At 39.3% G+C, this 19,854-nt stretch overlaps 1 protein-coding gene across 5 annotated transcripts in view; it reads left to right on the top strand.

The window, feature by feature from the left end:
* Positions 1-3,172: 3,172 nt before the first annotated feature.
* The window catches only part of Cd55 (CD55 molecule (Cromer blood group)), a 41,498-nt gene continuing 24,816 nt past the window's right edge, over positions 3,173-19,854 (top strand). The window contains exons 1-6 of one of the 5 annotated variants that reach the window (XM_029565970.1): positions 3,173-3,357; positions 3,863-4,048; positions 7,473-7,664; positions 9,709-9,808; positions 11,225-11,310; positions 15,068-15,256. In XM_029565970.1, the coding sequence (XP_029421830.1) occupies positions 3,288-3,357; positions 3,863-4,048; positions 7,473-7,664; positions 9,709-9,808; positions 11,225-11,310; positions 15,068-15,256 (823 nt within the window). In that variant the 5' untranslated portion in view covers positions 3,173-3,287. The remainder of the gene's footprint in view (positions 3,358-3,862; positions 4,049-7,472; positions 7,665-9,708; positions 9,809-11,224; positions 11,311-15,067; positions 15,257-19,854) is intronic. The other 4 variants (XM_029565969.1, XM_029565972.1, XM_029565973.1 and 1 more) reach the window with 4 other exon arrangements.

Below are 19,854 nucleotides of genomic sequence, written 5' to 3'. Positions count from 1 at the left end.
TATCATATGGATTATGGATTCTTGGAAGCAAATATTAATACTTTTAAACACTAAATATTCCCCAATTGTTTAAACACCAAGTCAGTTTTTGGTACCAGCGTAAGAACTGTGCTTTTTAAAAAATTTTACTTATTTTTATGTTATGTGTATGAGTGTATTACTTGCAGGTGTGTAAATGGACCTGTGTCATGCAGTGCCCATGGAGGTCAGAATAAGGCATTGGATTCTCCTGGAACTGGAGTTACAGACTGTTGTTAGTATCCATGTGAGTGTTGGGAATCGAACCCGGGTCCTCTGCAAGAGCAGCCAGTGCTCTTAACCTCTGAACCATCTCTCCAGCCCTGAATTATACTTTTTTGCCCCATCAAAATCAAAGATCTATTTTGTATAACTTATGTTTCTTGACTTAGTTAATAAAAGTATCATTTTGGAATTGGAGAGCTATAGAGATTTTAGTTCCCAGACGTTTTTAAATCGATGTAGAATGAGATGCTACAGGATGAAGAATCAGCTGAGGGCACACGGCTTACTTCTGAAGTGCAGAATAAAAACAAGGAACTAGTGCTCACACAAGATGACCCTGGCTTTCCAAATTATCCCCTTCAAATCCCTAATTCAGTGTGCTCTACATAGAACAAATCTTTCCTCGTTGGGTTTGGGAGATACCTTAGTTGGTGAAGTGCTTGCTGTGCAAAGATGAGGACCTGAGTTCAATCTCTAGAGCCCATGTAAAAATGCCCAGTGTGCTAGCATGTGCTTGTGATCCCAGGACTAGGGAGGAGGGAACAGATGATTTCTGGGACATTTGCTGGCCATTCAGCCTAGCCTAATTGGTGAGTTCCAGGTCAATGGAAAACCCTGTCTCAAAAGAGGTAGACAGTGTTCCTGAGAATGATACCTGATGTCCTCTGGCCTCCACATGTGTTCTCTCTCTCTCTCTCTCTCTCTCTCTCTCTCTCTCTCTCTCCACACACACACATACACACACACACAAGTGCACACATTCCTGTACACATACCTCCATATATAGGTGCACTTGCATAATACAAGCACATACACAAACATAAAAGTCAAAGTTTTAAAATCAAGCTAGATTTATACTCTAATCTGATCACTTCTTAACTGCCTAGATTATGGTAAAAATAACACCTTCTCAGCTTCTTTCCTCACCAGGGATATGTTTATAGCTTTTCCATGTCATGAATTTGTGCTGGTAAAATGGTATGTGCATGAAGCAATTAGAATACAGCAGATTTGGGCCATTGTTCAAAATAATCTTCACTACATTATAAATTTGAAGATTTTTTTCTTAATAATGCTTAGATTTTAATGCATATATTTTGGGGGGGTCTTTTTGAGACAGGGTCTCCTGTAGCCCCAGCTGTCCTGGATTCACCATGAAGACCAGGCTGGCCTTGAACTCACAGAGATCCGCCTGCCTCTGCCTCCTGAGTGCTGGGATTAAAGGCATGCACCACCACTCCGCGGCCACATATGTTTTTTAAATTAGGTAAATACATGAATTTAAAAAAAAATTTTCCCTTCAGAATGTTGTAATTGTTTGGGTGGTGATAAGTATTAAAGATCCACCCATTATTTCTTGTAAAAGTTCCTTTTAAAATAACTTGATACCAAGAACAAAATATTTCAAAGGTGAATTCTTAGAATATTCTGAGTGATAAAGATAATTTTGACACTTCACTAAACTCATTCTATCTGAATATAAAGCTATGAAATTCATTTAATAAACATTCAGAGAGCTCTTTCAAGTATATTTGACAACTTCCTAACTGGTCTTGACACTAGCTGCCTATAATAGTATCCCAGAAGGAAGTAGTGGTTAAGGTCACAGAAAGCTCTCCCGGGTGACAAATGAAGGCCTAATACCACTTCTAAAACACTGTTGGACCCTGACATTCTTGTATTTTATATCACATAAGGAAGTAATGGTAACGTTTTTATCATCAAATATGGGAAATACAGGTAATGGTTTTAGCCAGGTATTTAAACTCTGGGATGTTTTTTGTGTTTTTGAGATCTTGCCCTATTCTGTAGGTCAAGCTAACTTGGAACTGTTTGTAGCCCAGCCTGGCCTCGAGTCCACAATCATTCTTGGCCAGCCTTCCAAGTGTTGGGGTTAGAGTGGTGAGTTACTATGGCATGGTTTAAACTCTAGAATGCTTAAATACTGTTAACATTTCAGTGGAAGCCTAAAAGATCTGTTTCCTATAATCCATATAGGACTGAGCAACAGTGGTTAGCTAAACATGAATCTGAGGAAGCACCGTTGTTGAAAAGTAGTTTCCTTTTTTCCAAAGCTCACACTCACCAATACAAAGCTATGAGAAAACATTCAGAGAAGAACACCAGCGTGCAAACACCCCCGCAGTCGGTCACTGATGAAGGGTTTCACCAGCCGGGTAGGGCAGCTAAGGGAACAAGAAATCTATGCTAGGAAACTGCCAACCAGACATGATTAAAGGGAAACACGGTCTTGGGGCTATATTCCCTTGAAGACAAAAAACTCCTGGTGTGATTCAATGTATGGACAGCTTTGCAAATGAAACAAATCTTTCTCCACCATCTTTCTGAATTTCCCTTTATAGTTCTACTACAATGATCTCAAGAGCTCAAGAAGTGTCCTTGGTAAATAAACTGGGCAAAGAAAGGGACTCTCACCCAGGTAGGGTCTATAAATGAACAGTCATGCATCCCAGGCCTCTCTGTCTGAGTTGAAAGAGAGTCCTGGCAGGCTGGCCTCCAGCTCACCCTCACTGTCATAGGCTCTGTTTTGACACCATGGGGTGGCCTAAGAGACTACACCCTTGGTCACAGTTCCCACCCTCACGTAAGCATTAGACACATCTTCCAACAGACGCCACAGGGGCCCTGGGTGTGTACAGCTTTTCAGCTCCCCAGAGTCTTGGAATTTCGCGCCTCCCACTTAGTTTACCAGCAGTCAAGTTTAGCAGTTCTCCCAACTATTTCACAGACGCCGGAGCCAAGCGCGCCCGGGTGGGATTTTTGGTGTTGTTCACTTATTTCCACCTCCAGACTGTTTGTAGGAGGTGCGACCCAGCTACAAGGTCTCCTCCCAAGGGTGGGTCCTCCGTCCCCAGGGCCCTGGCCGACGCTCCCGACTTAGACCCGCCCACGCCCCTAGTGAACGCCCTAGGCTGCGCGGCTGCCCCACCCAGGGTGTCAGAGCCCCGCCCGCCGGCTCTCAACGAGCCGGAGGAGAAACTGCCCGCGACCGCTCTGCCCTCGTGCCGTCCCTGCCTCCGGCTATGAGCCGCAGGCGCCTGCCCCGAGGGCAGCTGCTGCTGCTGCTGGCCCTGCTGTGCCCCCCGGTCCGCGGTGAGTGTCCCAGACGACTGCCTGCTGCGGGAGGGTGCGGGGTCATCTGGCATTGTTCGGGTGGGGAGGGACCCGGAGGGCGGGCGGCATCCAGCTGTCCGCTGGAGGGCTAGGTGTGGGGGGCTAGGGAGTTGGGGCTGTTTCCCGAGAAGGCGAGGAACTAGAAGTCTCAGAGTAGAATTCCTAATTCCACAGTAAACTGTTAGGCGGAGGCTGCTACTTGCAGTGGCGTGCTCCACACTGCACTACACCCTCGGTGTCATATCTTGGGCACACTGTCAACATGGACACTGACTTCTAAACATTTGTTTAAGGGGAGGGGATGATTTATTCTCAATTTATTTGAGTCTGTTAAGAACTGAGGCTTAGTTCAGCATTGGGTGGGTGGGAGTAAAGGTTTATCTAGAGCCAACGCTGGGCTGCTTCCTTTATTTAACATGTTGGGAAAGACCGTTGCTATGAACCGAAAAGCAGTATTTCCTTTAGATCTCTTTCTCCTCCCTAGGTGACTGCAACCTACCCCCAGAAGTACGGAATGCCCAGCCAGATTTGAACGGGAGTACAAGTTTTCCCGAGCAAAGCTTTGTGACCTATAAATGTGACGAAGGTTTTCTAAAAATTCCAGACAAGGTAGACACCGTGACCTGTCTTGAAAATGGTCAATGGTCTGACATTGAAGAATTCTGTGGTCGTAAGTTCTTTCTTTCTTTTTAGAAAAGTTATGGAATGTCTATCATATCGAGGTTATTTTTACACCTCTTCAGAGTGACTGGTAATTGATAGTTTTCTGGCATTATTAAACCCCAGAGCGGACCACGTTGGCACTTCACTCCGCAGCTAATTGAAGGCGGTACTTCCTACAGCAGTCCTGCTTCTTCATTAAGAGTTTTCCTTTCTAACACCATTCCTCCTGTACAGACTAATAGAGAAAATAAACAATAGGTATTGTTTAGGGAGTAAATTATACGTGAGTATGTTTGGCAATTACCTTGAGACACATACCCAGGTGAACTGTCTTCTTAAACTTCATTTTGTGAAATAGCTGATATAGCTCTTGAGAGATATTTTTAAAAGCCCTTACTTCAAAAATCTACTGTACACACAGTTTTAGGTTGTTTTGTCATTATCTGAACATCATAGAATGATGCAAAACTAGATGGTATATTCTACCCACCTGGGTTATATTGGATAGCCCGTTGCTTGTTCTTGGCTATATAAACCTGTACAGCAATTTTAACCTGCTAGTCAGAGAGAGAGGACTGACCATCAAGGCCTAAGACTCTCTGCTACTAATGGCTTTATAAACTTTTTTTTTTGGTCTTTGTGAGACATGGTCTCCCTGTAGCCCCAGCTGTCCTAGAACTGGCAATGTAGACCAGGCTGGCTTTGAACTAACAGAGATCTGCCTGCCTCCTCAGTGCTAGGATTAAAGGCTTGTACCACCACACCCGGCTACCATTTTGTTTCTTTAAAAAAAAAAACACGAAAGAAACTAACCTTAGTTTACTTTTTGTTTGTTCTTGAGAGCAGGTCTTTTTGCCCAGGCTGGCCTCAAACTCTTGTACTCATGAAATCTTCCTGCCTCACCCTCTTGAGTAGCTAGAATTAGAAGCTACCATGCCCAGCTTTTTTTTTTTTTTTTTCTAATTTCCACTTTTCACAGTGTTAAAAAAAAAATAGTTAAAAGCATAGTATGGTAAATACATGAACTGGTAACATATACACTTATTATCAAGTATTATGTACTGTATGTGATTGTATGTACTATACTCTCTTATGATTGTCCATGTAGTATGATTATTTCCACCAGTACCACTGCAAATATGTTAGTAGAGCATTACATTACATATTAGGATGACATTGCTAGGCAACAGGAATATTTCAGCTCCATTATATATCTTTTACTTAAAAAATTTATTTTATTCACATCGCTTTCTTTAAGAAGTAGCATGATTACATTGAAAAACTTTGTATAGGTGGAGAATTTGGAAAGTGAATGAATGGCAAGTCCACATTTTAGGAACAATAACAAATTTCACAGTGTTGAAGCTTGGTAGTAGTTTTGTCAGTAAATAATATTCAGAAATTATGGTAGACATATAGAATTGTGAATTATAGTCTAAAATATAATTCCATAATTTTAGCTTGATAATTATATTTGTTTAGTTATTATAGTACTTTTTTTTTTTAACTTCCAGACTGTGACTTTTATTTCTAGATGTTCAGTTAGGGCATAGGTAAAGGTATACAGGTTCTGTAGAAGAATAATAGAAAAATAATGGAAAACCCCCTGGTGCCTGGTAATGGGAGAAGTCTAACATCAAGGCCTGGGTACCCAGGACCACACATGGAGTGAAAACCACAGCTGACTATCAGAAGAAGAGGCAGATCCATTCTGGAGACCAGAATCTGCAAATGACAGAGACTTCCCCTGTCCCCCAGCATAAGTGGCAAACCCACTCCATCCACAATATGGGACCACTGTGGGAATCCAGCCACTCAGAGAAGACTCAAACTGTTGCCCAACACCAGGAAGTCCTCCAAGTTCTTACTCTGCTCCACCTCAGCCTACCACCAGAGGAATGTGGAACTGTGGTTCAACTCTAGCTCATGGGAGTCCACAGCTCAGGCTTACAGGAGGGGACCACAGCTCCAGCTCATGGGGAGGGGATCACAGTTCTAGCTCCCAGGGTGGGACCGCAGCTCCCGCTCACAGAGCCAAGGGGATACCATAGCTCCTGCTCACAAGGTGGTCCTCTCCAGCTCACAGGAGGGGACCATAGCTCCAGGTTCCATTATATATCTTAAGAAACCATAATTGTGTATGTGGCCCATCGTGAATCAGAACATGTAGTACATGACTGCATAGATGAAAGTAAATATAAAAATAAGACTTGATCCCAGATGAAAATAAGACTTGAGGGGCTGGGGAGATGGCTCAATGGTTAAGAAAACTGGTTGTTCTTGCAGAAGACCTGGGTTCGAATCCCAGCACCCACATGGCATCTAACAACTATCCATAACTCCAGTCCCAGGGGATCTGACAATCTCTTCTGTCCTCAGCGGGCATTGCATGACTTGGGTGCACTTACCTACACGCAGGCAATACACACATGCACATAAAATAAAAATAATAAATTAAAAAAAATAAGACTTGATTCCTGCCTTTGAGCAACTTGAATCAATGGAAGGTGCAGTAAATATAGGAATTTTCAAAACGAACTTCTGAAACAATGTATGAAACTGGCTTTAAAGTTTTGTTTCCATCCACTATAGAAGGCAAGAGGGTAAAGTGCATAAGCCTTCACCACATGGATCATTTTAGAGTTTAACTCTGTCACGTGGACTACCTCATCTAATCCTTCAAGCAGCTCCATGAGTTAAGTAAGTGGGAACTCTTCTCCCCATTTCAGAGTTGAAGAAACCTGCTTGCAGAAGGAAAATAACTTCTGTGAGATCAGTATCTCTTATACAAAAGAGCCAGGCTTCAAGCTTGGACCTTTGGATTACCGATCCGGTGTCTCTTACTAGAGTCCTTGACGCTGTAGATCACATTTGCTCAGCTGTTTACAGTTATTCATACTTTTTGTGCACAGTTGGCTAATCTGATTCTTGTGCCCAGGGGTGGTGAGAATAAACACTTAAGTGTGTTTAAAACATTTGGAACATTCAATAAATGTTAGATGATGATGATGATGACAACGACGATGACGACGACGACGACAATGAGCCCAGAAGTCTGGAACTACTTACTGTCATCATCTGTGTCAGTGATGCTGTGTAATTCCTTGGGGCAGCATGAGGGGAACTACGTTGCATAAGGGAACATTTACTGACTCCCAGAACTGTGCTGGGCAACTTAAGTGGGTTATATTTTATGAAAACTGGTGACCTACACATACAAAAGCTTCAGGCATCTAGTAACTGGGAAATGAAAGTATATATGTGAATACACTTGATGCACTAAAGATAGCACAGTGATTTTAATAAAAATGAATGTATAAAGAAGTAAAGAGCTCTAGCACTGCAAATGACAAAATATTACCAGATAATTATAATTATAATTATAAAATAAGCTGATATTACTCTTGTTGTTGTTCTGTTAATTATTTTAGGTAGCTGTAATGTTCCAACTAGACTGGTTTTTGCATCCCTCAAAAAGGAATATATCACAAAGAATTTTTACCCAGTTGGTTTCACCGTGGAATATGAGTGCCGGCCAGGGTTTCAAAGAACTTCTTTTTCATCAGGAAAATCAACTTGCCTCCAAAATTTAGAATGGTCTGAAGTTGATACATTTTGTAAAAGTAAGTATAATTTTAATAAGTAATCTCAAACATCTTTATTTGGGGAAATATTATCTCTTCTATTTGTGTTGGAACTCTGTGTATATATTACTATTTAGGGTGATCCTTAAGAGAACCATGACTTATTTTATTTTAAGTTAGACAAATATTTATGCAATGTGAGTAATTATTTACTCACATATTTCACATTTGCTTAGTTTAAGGTTACCTAAAATGGCTATATAGTGTAAGTATATTGCTGTTTAGAAGAATCAAAAAATGAAGGTAAAATTAAAAAAAATAATGGTGGGGCTGGAGAGATAGCTCAGTGGTTAAGAGCACTGACTGCTCTTGTAGAAGACCCAGTTTCAATTTCCAGCACCCACATGGTGGCTACGAACTATCCTTGACTCCAGTTCCAGGGGAATCCGACGCCCTCTTCTGACCTCCATGGTACTGCATGACACAGGTGGACTCACATACATGCAGGCTATACACTCATACACATAAAATAAAAATTAAAAAAAAAATAATGGTTAGAAATACCAGTGGTTCAGAATTTGTGTATGTGTCTGATAATTTAATTTTTCCTTCAACTTTCCAGAGATACAATTAACAAATAAAAATTGTACATATTCAAGGTGCACATTATTTTGTGTTAATTTTTTCTTCTAATGAACATTTGTTTATTTTGTGTGTGTTTGCATGTTCATGAGTAGCTGTGGGTGTGCTTGTACATGATGTGTGTGTGGAGGTCAGAAGGACAACCTTGGGTATCAGTCCTCAGGCACCTTCCATCTTTTGTTTGAGATAGGTCTCTCATTGGCCTAGAAATTCACCACGTAGGCCAGGTTACCTGTCCCCTCCTTCCTACACCCCTCACTTCCCTGGCTTACAAGATTTGCTTCCATCTTGTCATCACTGGGAATACAGAGATACAGGTGTATGCCACTGTGCCCAGCTTTTTTACATGGTTGGATTCTAGTGATCTGAGCTTAGATTCTCACACTTGCAAAACAAGCACTTTATCAACTGAGGCATCTCTCCAGGCCTTCATTATCACTATTATTATTGTGTGTGTATATGTACATGTATGTGTGTCTGTGTGTTTGTACATGTATATGTACATGTGTGCATGTATATGCACGTGTGTGTGTGTGTGTGTGTGTGTGTGTGTGTGTGTGTGGAGACAGGTTCTGTCATTGCCCTGGAATTCCCCAAATAGGCTAGGCGGGCTGGCCGTGACCCCTAGGGATCTCAATGTCCACCTGTCCAGCTCTGGGTTTCCAGGTGCTTGTCATCGTACTCAGCTTTCCTTACATGGGTTCTTGGGATCAAAGGAATTGAAGTCAGTCCTGTAATGCTTGCATGGAAATCACTTTACCAACAGAGCCATTCCCTAGCCCCATTTCTTAAATTTTATTTATTTTTATTTATTTTTTTTTATTTTTTTAAAATGTTTTATTAATTTTATTTTATGTGTATGCATGTATTGCCTGTGTGTAGGTAAGTGCACCTGTGTTGTGCAATGCCCACGGAGGACAGAAGAGGCTGTCGGATCCCCTAGAACTGGAGTTTCAGACAGTTATTAGCTGCCATTTGGGTGCTGGGATTCGAGCTTGGGTCTTCTGCAAGAACAACCAGTGTTCTTAACCACTGAGCCATGTCTCCAGCCCCAAATTTTATTTTTTAAGTTAAAATAAGATAATGTGTTTGCTTCAATGTGCCATTTCACTTTGCTCTTATTCATCCCCTGCCTCACTCTCCTAGACCTTATTGCTGGTCCCATACCTCTTCCCAAATATCCTCCCTTCTGCTTTCCTGTCACATGGATTCTCTTCCTCTTTTTTACCTCCTTTCCTGTTAATGTCACTTCCTTCCCTCTCACCATCCCCTGTTCTACTTTAAACATGATGTTTTGCTATACATGGGTATTGTGAAATTTTTGCCACTATTAATTTGTCAACATATCCATTACAGTTACTCTTTCTTTCTTTTTTCTTTTTTTTTTTTTTCGGCCTGTGCTTGGTAATTCAATGAAAAAATAATTCGTATTCTCTTTTAGAAAAATCATGTCCTAATCCTGGAGATATACAAAATGGTAATATCAACATAACAACTGACATGTTATTTGGTTCACAAATCTTCTTCTCATGTAACACAGGGTAAGTTTCATCATACTAACTAATGAAAAATCAAATTAGGATTTCAGGTGGATATTACTAGATTTTTGTTTTGACCTGTGTGCATAGGCTAGTTGCAACTAAAATACCCCCTCATAATGGGAGCAAGGATGAATATGAGCAAAGTACAGGTATGAAAATGTCATGAAAGCCATTATTCCATATGCTAATAAAAAACAAACAAAAAGCCAGGCATGGTGGCACATGCCTTTGATCCCAGCACTCAGGAGGCAGAGGCTGGTGGTCTACATGTGTGTTCCAGATCAGCTTGGGCTGTGGGAACACTCTGTGTCAAAAAAAAAAATCAAACCTCTCTTCTCAAAGATCCTTTGTAATTAGCTCATTGAATTTAGTAATATGAATCAGGAAAGGAAGATTTTTTTTTTTACACTATCAACTTCTATTTCAGCATATATGTGATTCTAAATGTAATTAGTAAAGAAAAATTGAAATATGTTGATGATACTTAGAATAGTCCTTCAAGTGGTAAATATTGAACCAATCTTTAATTGACTTAAATATGAATTTGAATCTGTATTTTTTTTATACATAAACAAACTTATGAGATGTCATGGGCTAAAAAATGTTAGGTATGAAAATATTCTTAATTTAAGATCTTTTATAGTTTTCTATGTAGGAAAAGGAATTCATTCATTGAGTACCATCAGTGTCTCAAATACTATTGAAAACTTCCCATTCATTTTCTTATTTCACATTTACAAGATCCCCCTCCCTCTTTCTCTTTCTCTCGCTCTGTGAAAAAGAAACAGGAAGCACTAAATGGACTCAGTGGGTTTACAAAAAGAATTGGGAATTTACTAGGAGTTGGGAAGGAATAGTGGTTTAGGGGTTGGGCTAGGGGAGGAATTAGTATAGGGAAGAAATGCAGTGGATTTGATTAAAACATTGTGTATGTATGAAATTTTCAAACAATAAAAAATAAAAATAAGTAAATGAGGATGCATTTAAAATTTAAAAATAGTATCACTTGTCTCCTATATTAAGTGTAGATGTCAGCTGGATCATTATTGTAGAGTCTTGCAAGTGTTACACCCTTTAGACATAAATGGAATCTGTGATTTTCTGAAGCCTGTTATTTTAGAACTCAGAAATATAAAATATTTCATCTATATATTTTTAAAGTGCTTTCTACATTTTTGTATTTTCTGTGCTGCAAGAGAATAAAGATGTCCTTCATGTTTTGTACATTATCTGTTGAGTGTCACTTTTATAGACTAATTTTTTTCTTTCCTTTAAATTTCCATGTAGATTTTTTTCAACTCACTTTGTCTCCATCTACTGGTGTAGTAAATATTTTTAAATGATGTTCTGGAGAATTTGAAAAAACTCGAATATGTAAAGATTTAATAAAATGTTTTTCTCTTCTTATTGCTCTAGGTACAAATTACTTGGCGCCGATTCTAGTTTCTGTTCTGTTGTAGGGAAGACTGTTGCCTGGAGCGATCCATTACCCACATGCACAGGTATGTTTCTTTTTAAAAAAATGTAAGTACTCAGGTTGTGGGACTGAATGAGCAATGATAAATTAATGACTTCTCATTTAAGAATTATTGGCCATGTATATTTGTAATGCCCTAACTTTCCAGTGTGTCTCCACTAATTTACAGATTTCTTAATTGATTTGCTATGGGGACAAACCATAAAGCTGTTCTAAGCCTTAGCATCCTTAATTACAGAATAATAGTTAAAAAACCAACTAGGATTTACATTATACTTAGTCTTTATTATACACCTATTCTTTCTAATAATCAAGTAAGCAGATTTCCCACAATTTTATGGAAGAAAATACCATCCCTTAGATGATGATTGATCTCATGTCCTAAAATAAGTGGCAGCAGAAGACACTGAACACAGGCCTCGTAATTCAAGCTTATCCTTTTTCTAAGACCTACTGTTGACTTGTGTCTTTTTTGAGGATTATGTTTATCAACTGAGATAATTACATGGAAAATTTTAAAGTATGATATGTTTTTTATTAGAGAAATAAGGTTATGTGATAAAAAGAAACATAGTTTATATGCATGAGAATCTGAACTTCTCAAAGATAAAATATAACATAGAAATGATATCATAAATCCAGTCAAGGATAGGCCAGTTAGAGACACGGCTTTCCATAAAAATTGAAATAAATAAAATATGTGCTTTTATTAATTTTCTATTTACTTATTTATTACAATGGTGACTATCCTTATGTCTTGTACTATATGGTGAATATCCTTCTGTTTCTTGGCGCTTCCCCATCTCTTCAAATTGGCAGCTACTGATACCTATATTCCTCATGAAAGATCCCTTGACCCTGAGCAATCCAGTGCTAGCAATTATCCTAGTAAATCCCTCCTGCTGGGATCTAGTATTAATTTCCACATAAATTTACTGTTTTGTTTTGACAACACCAGAATATTGAATGGAAAGTGAATGATTAAACAGTGCAGAGCTTCTCTTCAAGGATGTGACCTTCATATGTCAATTCATGAGGTTACATTGGTATCCACATGTGGATATGATTACAGAGATATGGATGTGAATGAGGAAGTACATGAACACATTAAAGGATTATCTTTAATTGTACATCAGACAGAGGTGGTACTTGACCTCTGAATTAAGCCTCATTGTCGGGAGAACCTACTTTCTCTTATCTCTCTGTTAAAATTTTCTTTTGTAAGATGACTTTCAGTTGCTTGCCGGCACCTACTTATCTTTAATTGATGCCTTTTCCAGAGCAACTGTTGTCCCAGGCACCTCTCTGTGTCTTAGCTTCTCATATACAATCTCTTAAATCATTTTCCTTAATTCCTACATAGACTTTTCAGACCTGTGTTACTTCCTGTGTGTTCCTTTCTACTTTTAACCTCATCCTCATGCAATGGTCATTGCATCCAGGGACACCCCTAACATTTTTAAGGTTAAGGCTTCACTATTAAAAAGTGGCCCCTTGGCCTAGGAACCACTCTCCCCTTTCCTACACTCCTGTGAGGGATCCTTCGATACACATAATTATGCAGCATGGCCTATATGTTGAAGCCATGTCTATCATGACACTTATTCCTAGTTCATTGTCCCTCAATTAGAGGTGAGTGCACTAATCATAGAGACTACTCTCAAGAATATGGACCAGCATCAATCAGTTGTCCCAATACAGACTAAAAGGTTTCATTTCCAACAATTCTTAATTCAACACAAACAGACCTCCCAGTCTTTGCTTCTCTTTGAAGTGTCACAAGTTAGGCCTCATCATGTACAGTTCTTTCAGCATTATCTTTCAAGTTTCTACTGAACAGCAATCTGAGCTCCAAGCATGTTTCTAGTCCAAAGCTCCACAAATTTCCACAGTCCTCCCAAACACATTGTCAGGTCCATCACAGCAATACCCCATGATTCTGGTACCAACTTTGTATTGGTTTGTTCCTCTCTTGCTGTGATAAAAACACTGACCAAAACCAGCTTGGGGAGGAAAGGGTTTATTTCATCGTACGTCTCCCAGGGCATAGTTCATCACTGAGGGAAGCCAAAGAAGGAACTCACAGCAGGAACCAGGAAGACAAACCATGGAGGAATGCTGCTTACTGGCTTGCTCCTCTGGTCTGTTCTCAGCCTGCTTTCTTATACAACACAGGACCACCTGCCAAGGGGCAGCACCACCCACATAGTGGGCCAGGCCCTCCCACTCACTAGACAATCAAAGAAATGACTCACAGACATGCCCACAGGGCCAAACTAATAGAAGAAATTCCCCAGTTGAGGTTCCATGTAATTATCTCAGTTGATAAACATAATCCTCAATCCCTTTTTCCTGGGATGTCAAGTCGACAAGCAAAGCTGTCCAGTATACCCAGGTTTCTTGGAATGGAATTTTCATACTTGTTTTCTGTTTCTCTTACATACTGATGAGGAATATCAAGTAGGTTGTCTCTCTTCCTTAGCAATCAGAAACACCTGGATTTCTTCATCAAAGTCAGTTATTTGCTGACTTTGATGAGTACATATATATAGGCTATGCTTTGGCTGTTTCAAGGCCTCACTCAGCACAATCACCCCATTGTGGTCCAAGGCATTCTCCAACAGGTTGATTCCCTGCAGGGTTTTACTGTGGGTAAAAGAAGCTAGGTACTCATAGCAGACACCAATTAGCTCTTTTGAGTGGCAGTTGGGATGTTTCACAGCTTCACACAACGGCTTTAAATCAGTGTCTTCTAGCTTATTTTCTGAAATCTGTACATTTTTCAGCTTCCTCTTGCTGCTGAGGACTGCAGCCAGGTCTGGATGATGATGATGATGGCTGGGTTGATCATGGGTGCACTGTGCAGTGGCTGCTTGAAGGCCCATCCCCTAGAAAAAGAGGGCAGTGTGCATGGTGGGGTCGTCAAGACCACCTTCTGACTGTACCCACTGCTTGGCCCCTCCACCCAAGCTTGGGAGCCAAAGGGCCCGGCACCTTGGGTGCTGGTGGTGGGAGGCCAGGCCTAGGGACAGGGGTGCAGATGGTCATGCCCAGGTGTTTTCCTTTTCATGGTCTCAGGTTCAGTTGGCTTTCTTGGTGTCTGCCATTTTCTCATCTTCCCCCATGGCCAGGGGAAACAAGTGATGAAGTATCTTCTTACTGGAGTCATGTTTTAATATATATTTCTTACTTCTTATTTTTATTTTATGTATATGAGTGTATTGCCTACATGTATGTAAGTGCATCTGTGTCATGCAGTGCCTGTGGAGATCAGAAGAGGCATTGGGTTCCCTTGGAAGTGGAGACAGTTGTTAGCTGCCATGTGGGTGCTGGGACTGGAACCTGGGTCCTCTGCAAGAGCATCCAGTGCTCTTAATCACTGAGCCATCTTCTCCAGCCCCCAGAGTCAGGTTTTAAGTCCTTGCACTGAGAGCCAGCACTCCAAGCACCATTGCTTTGGTGCCTGCGGCTGTGCCACAAACATCTCGGCTCTCCAGTTATTTTTTTCTTACTTGCCAAGTCTTGAGTTCAGGATTTTGAGATCAATATAGAAGCACCTAACATCAGGAAAATACTCATCCTGTGTGATAAGATTCCTCACATGGTCCCACACATGCACTCAGTCTCTTGGGAGTCGGTATGCCCTGGACTCAGGCTGGCTGCCTGAGGCATGCCTTGGATTGTTCAAAAATCTTAGCATGTTTTAGTCTTAAAAAAAAAAAAAAAAAAAAAAGCAATGTAGGATTTTTTTTCATTTAAAAAATGTTGTAATTCTTTTTAAGAAATTTTTTGTCCAGAACCACCAGAAATTGACAATGGAATAATTAAAGGGGAAAGTGAGAATTACGTTTATGGTCAGAGTATATCCTATGAATGTGACAGAGGGTTCATCCTTGTTGGAAAGAGCTCCATTTATTGTACTGTAAAAAATAATGACGGAGAATGGAATGACATGCCACCTGAATGCAAAGGTAATCAGTTATATTTTTGTTTTATTCTTATTTAGTCTGTATATGAACTGTAGACAGTCTATGAACTCTGAAAAAATGAATGAAAATGTAGGGTATATCCATATTGGCACTTATTTGTGGTACACAATATTTTTTCTGATTCTGAGAGATTTGTAATTTCCATGGATATGCAAAAATATGAAATATATATAAAACCTTAAGAGATATTTGAGACATGTTAAAATGCTCTAAAGAGAAAGAGAAAGGAAAGGAGAGAGAGATAAGCGTGAGAGGTACAGAAGCAAGAAGGAGAAATAGGAAGAAAAATACTAAAAACTATGACTGGGAATTTTCTGAAATTCATGAAATGCATCAGGGGGCAAATTAAAGACCCTAAGTAGAATAAAAACAGTACCTCTTAAACGCTACTTATTTAGTTTCTGAGTAAAACTTTGGAAATTCAAACCAGCGATAAAAGGAGCAGCAAGAAAATTAATAGTTGATTTATCAACAAAATGGCTCAAGCCAGAAGACAAGAATAATTATTTTAATTCTGTGTGAAGATTAATGCTCACAAGGACCTCCACACCTAATGAATATATCATTTTTTCTGCATAGCAGAATGTTGGTTGTGGGCTTGTTGTATATTGCCTTTATTATGTTGAGATACGCCCTCCAAATCACTAGGTTCTCCACGACTTTTTATGAAGGGATGTTGGGTTTTTGTCAAAGGCCTTTTCTGCATCTACTGAGAAGATCATATGATTTCTGTACTTGAGTCTGTTTATGTGGTGAATTACATATATTGATTTACTTATGTTGAACCATCCCTGAATCTCTGGATGAAGCTGACTTGATCATAGTGGATAGTCTGTATGAGGTGTGTTTGCATTAGGTTTGCAAGTATTTTATTGAGAATTATTATTATTAATTATTATTTTGATTTTTTTGAGGCAGGATCTTCCTGTAACTGCAACTGGCCTGGAATCAGGCTGACCTTGATCTCATAGAGATCTGCTTGTCTCTGCCTCCTAAATGCTGGGATTAAAGGCATCTGTCTATGTTTATTAGAGAAATTAGCACATCATTTTATTTTTTGCTGGACCTTTGGTTTTGTTATCAGGATAATACTGGTTTCATAAAAATAATTTGGAAATGTGTCTTAATTTTATATTTTATGGAATAATTTGAGGAGTATTGGTATTAGTTTTTTTCCTGAAAGTTTGGTAGAATTCTATATTGTGTCCATCTGGTCTTGGAATTTTTTAGTTAGATTTTTAAGTAGTGTTTCTATCTCAGTGGCTGTTATTAGTCTCCTTAAATTATTGGCTTTAATTTTGGTAGATCATACATATGTGGAAATTCCTTCTTTTTAGGTTTTCCAGTTTAGTAGAATATAGGTTTTATTTTCTTCAGTTTATGGTTTTTATGATTTATGATGACCATGTTTTGAGAAACAATTCTTTGCATTAAATAACTAAATTCTGTACTACAAAGTACAGATTCTTCATTTAGTTTTAGCTTCAATTCACTGAGAAGCTTTCTTTTGCATCTTTCTGGCCATCCACCTGCGTTTAAACCTCTTGGCATTTTGTTTTCTGGGTTCCCCAAGTGCTATTCAGAAACTAGGTTTTTTAAAGTATGTTTAATGATTTTCTCAGTATCTGTGTAATAGTTCCCTTTTCACCTCTGATTTTATTAATGTGTGCACTCTCCCTTTTCTTTTGGTTACTTTCGATAAAAGTTTTTTGATCTTTGTAATCTTTTCAAAGAACCAACTCCACTTTGTTGATTCTTTGTATTGGTTTTTGTTTGTTTGTTTCTATTTTATTAATTTCAGCCCTGATATATTTTTCTGATGTATATTTTTAATTGAATTTTTGTGCATTTCATGCATTAGATCTTAATTGTATTTAGATCCCCTCTCCTATCTGCAACTCCCCCATAGCCCACCCACAGTATTTTGTGCAGCCTGTCATATATGTTAAGGCCTAGCTAGTCAAGTTTGTGTACCAGATGTTCCTCGATGTGAGTTCATCCACTGGAGCCTGATCAGCCTCTCTAGTGCCACTCCCTTAACGAAGTTAAAGAGAAGACTCTCCTCACCCAGCATAGATTAGCTGCCAATAGTTCCTCAGGTAAGGTTGGGGCCTCCTGACCATTTCCCCTGATCTATGCTGGTTTTTGTCTGGTTGAATTCACATATGTCTTGTGCATGCTGTCACTATTGCTGTAAATTCATATGAGCAAGTTCCCAGAAGCCTGGAGGACTCCATGTCTTTATAGTCTTGCACCATCCCTTATCTTAAACTCTTTCTACCCACCCCCCACTTCCTCAATGACCCCTGAGCCCTGGGTGGGTGAGGTTTAATATGAGTCCTCTCCAGGGACACATACTCTGCAGTCTCTTATTCTCTACAGTTAGGCTAGTTGTGGACTTCTGTTTTCATCACCCTCTGTTACATGAGGAAGCATCACTGGTGAGAGCTGAGAGGTGCATTAGTATTCTGTCTACCCCCTGTTCCACTGTGTTCCATGAGCTTTAGCTATAGAGGTTTCATTGCTGATGTGTCACTTAGGGCTGGGGCTCTCAGACACTTATTCTCTGTGTGTGACCAGTTGTAGACTTCTGTAATAGTCTCCACCTGTTACAAAATGAAGTTTCTTTGGTGAGTGGTGACTGGTATACTTGTCTGTAAATATAAGCGTACCTGAAAGGATGGAAAAACATATTCCAAGCAAATGACACTAAGAAATAAGCAGGTTTTGCAATTCTCATATCTGGCAAAATAGGTTTCAAATTGAAACTAATCAGAAGAGATAAAGGGTCATTTTCTTCTGATGAAAGAACAATTGACCAAGAAGACGTTACAATCATAACGTATATGCACCAAACTCTACTGCACCTAATTTCATAAAAACAGTACTACAGGACTTTAAGATTAACCTCAACTCAATAGTAGAAGGTGACTCCAATAGACAGGACAACTGAACAAAGAGTAAACAGAGAAACAGCTGAATTGTTCTAATTTGTTTCTCCATTGCTGTGACAAAATACTTTGACCAATATCAACTTGAGGAGGAAAGGGTTTATTTTATTTTACATCTCCTGGGTCACCATTCATTACTGGGGGAGCCCAAGGTAGGAACTCAGAGCAGGAGCTGGGAGGCAAGAGCTAAAGTACAGGCCATGGAGGAATGCTAATTACTGGTTTGCTCCCCTGGCTCAGCCTGCTTTCTTATACAACATAGGCCCACCTGCCCTGGGGTGGCACCACTCACAGTAGGCTGGGTCCTCCCACATCACTTAATAATCAAGAAGATGCCTCACAGAGATGGCCACAGGCCAGACCAATGGAAGCAATTCACAAATTGAGGCTTCCTGTGCCCAGGTATGTCAAGTTGACAACTAAAGCTATCCAGCACATGAATTGATATCATACATCAAATGGAACTAAAGACTTCTACCAAATAGTCCACCTAAGCACCAAAAAATACACTTTCTACTCAGCATCCCATGCAAGTTTCTCTAAAATTGACCACATACTGGGGGGCACAAATCTCAACAAATTCAAAAAAATTGAAAGAATCCCATGCATTCTACCAGACTACAATGCAACAAAGCTTAAAAGGAACAGCAAAAGAAGCCCTAGTAACTACATGAGTTCATTAAACAACATACTCCTAAATGATGAATGGTTCAAAGAAGAAATTAAAAAAAAAATATTCTTGGAATTAAATGGAAATGATAACACAACACAACAAAACCTCTGGGACACTTTAAAAGCAGTCCTGAGAGGGAAGTTTATAGTTCTAAGTGCCTACATTAAAACATCAGAAGGACCACAAACACATAACAGTACAACTCGGCTCTGATTTTGAGAATCTCTTCCCATGTACTCTTTTGGTTGTTGTTTCTTCCTGTTTTTCAAAGGCCTTCATGTGCATTATTACATTATTAATATAAGATCTCTCCAGTTTTTTGATGTAGGCACTTAGCATTATAAATTTTCATTTTAGGACTGCCTTCATTGAGTCCCATAGATTTTGGTGTGCTGTGTTTTAATTTTCATTCAATTCTAGAAATTTTTAAATTTTCTTCCTGATTTCTCCTTTAGCCCAATTTTCACTCAGTAGTGTACTGTTAGGTTTCCATAAGTTTTTGTTCTTTTTCCCTTTTCTAATTTTGTTGATATCCAGTTTTGTTGTGTTATTCAGATAGAATATAGGGTGTTGTTTCAATTTTTTAAAATTTGTTGAGAGAGAGAGAGAGAAATCACTAAGAAGATCTGAGTCTGAGCAACAGTGATTAGAGTTAAACGTTGATGTATAAGAACACGAACCCCATAAGGACTGATGATCCATCTTTTCCAAGTGCACATGGGGCATTTACAAAAATTGATGATACGTTGAGCTTCGGTCTCAGTGCTTTTCAGATTGGAGTTATTCACATTCACAGCATTCTTTTTGACCACAGTGGAAGGAAGTTAGTCATTGATAACAAAGAGATAACTTGGATATTGTCAGAAAATATAAACTCATTGGAAGTATATAAGTTCATTGGATCAAAAATAAGAACTTAGTAGAACAAATTTTTATGTATGAGATCCTTAAAAGAA

This window comes from Nannospalax galili, unplaced genomic scaffold (genome assembly GCF_000622305.1).
Source record: "Nannospalax galili isolate Female #2095 unplaced genomic scaffold, S.galili_v1.0 scaffold1599, whole genome shotgun sequence".
Taxonomy (NCBI): Eukaryota; Metazoa; Chordata; class Mammalia; order Rodentia; family Spalacidae; genus Nannospalax; species Nannospalax galili.
The sequence above is the reverse complement of the archived record's forward strand: the minus strand, read 5'-3'. Positions and strand labels throughout refer to the sequence as shown.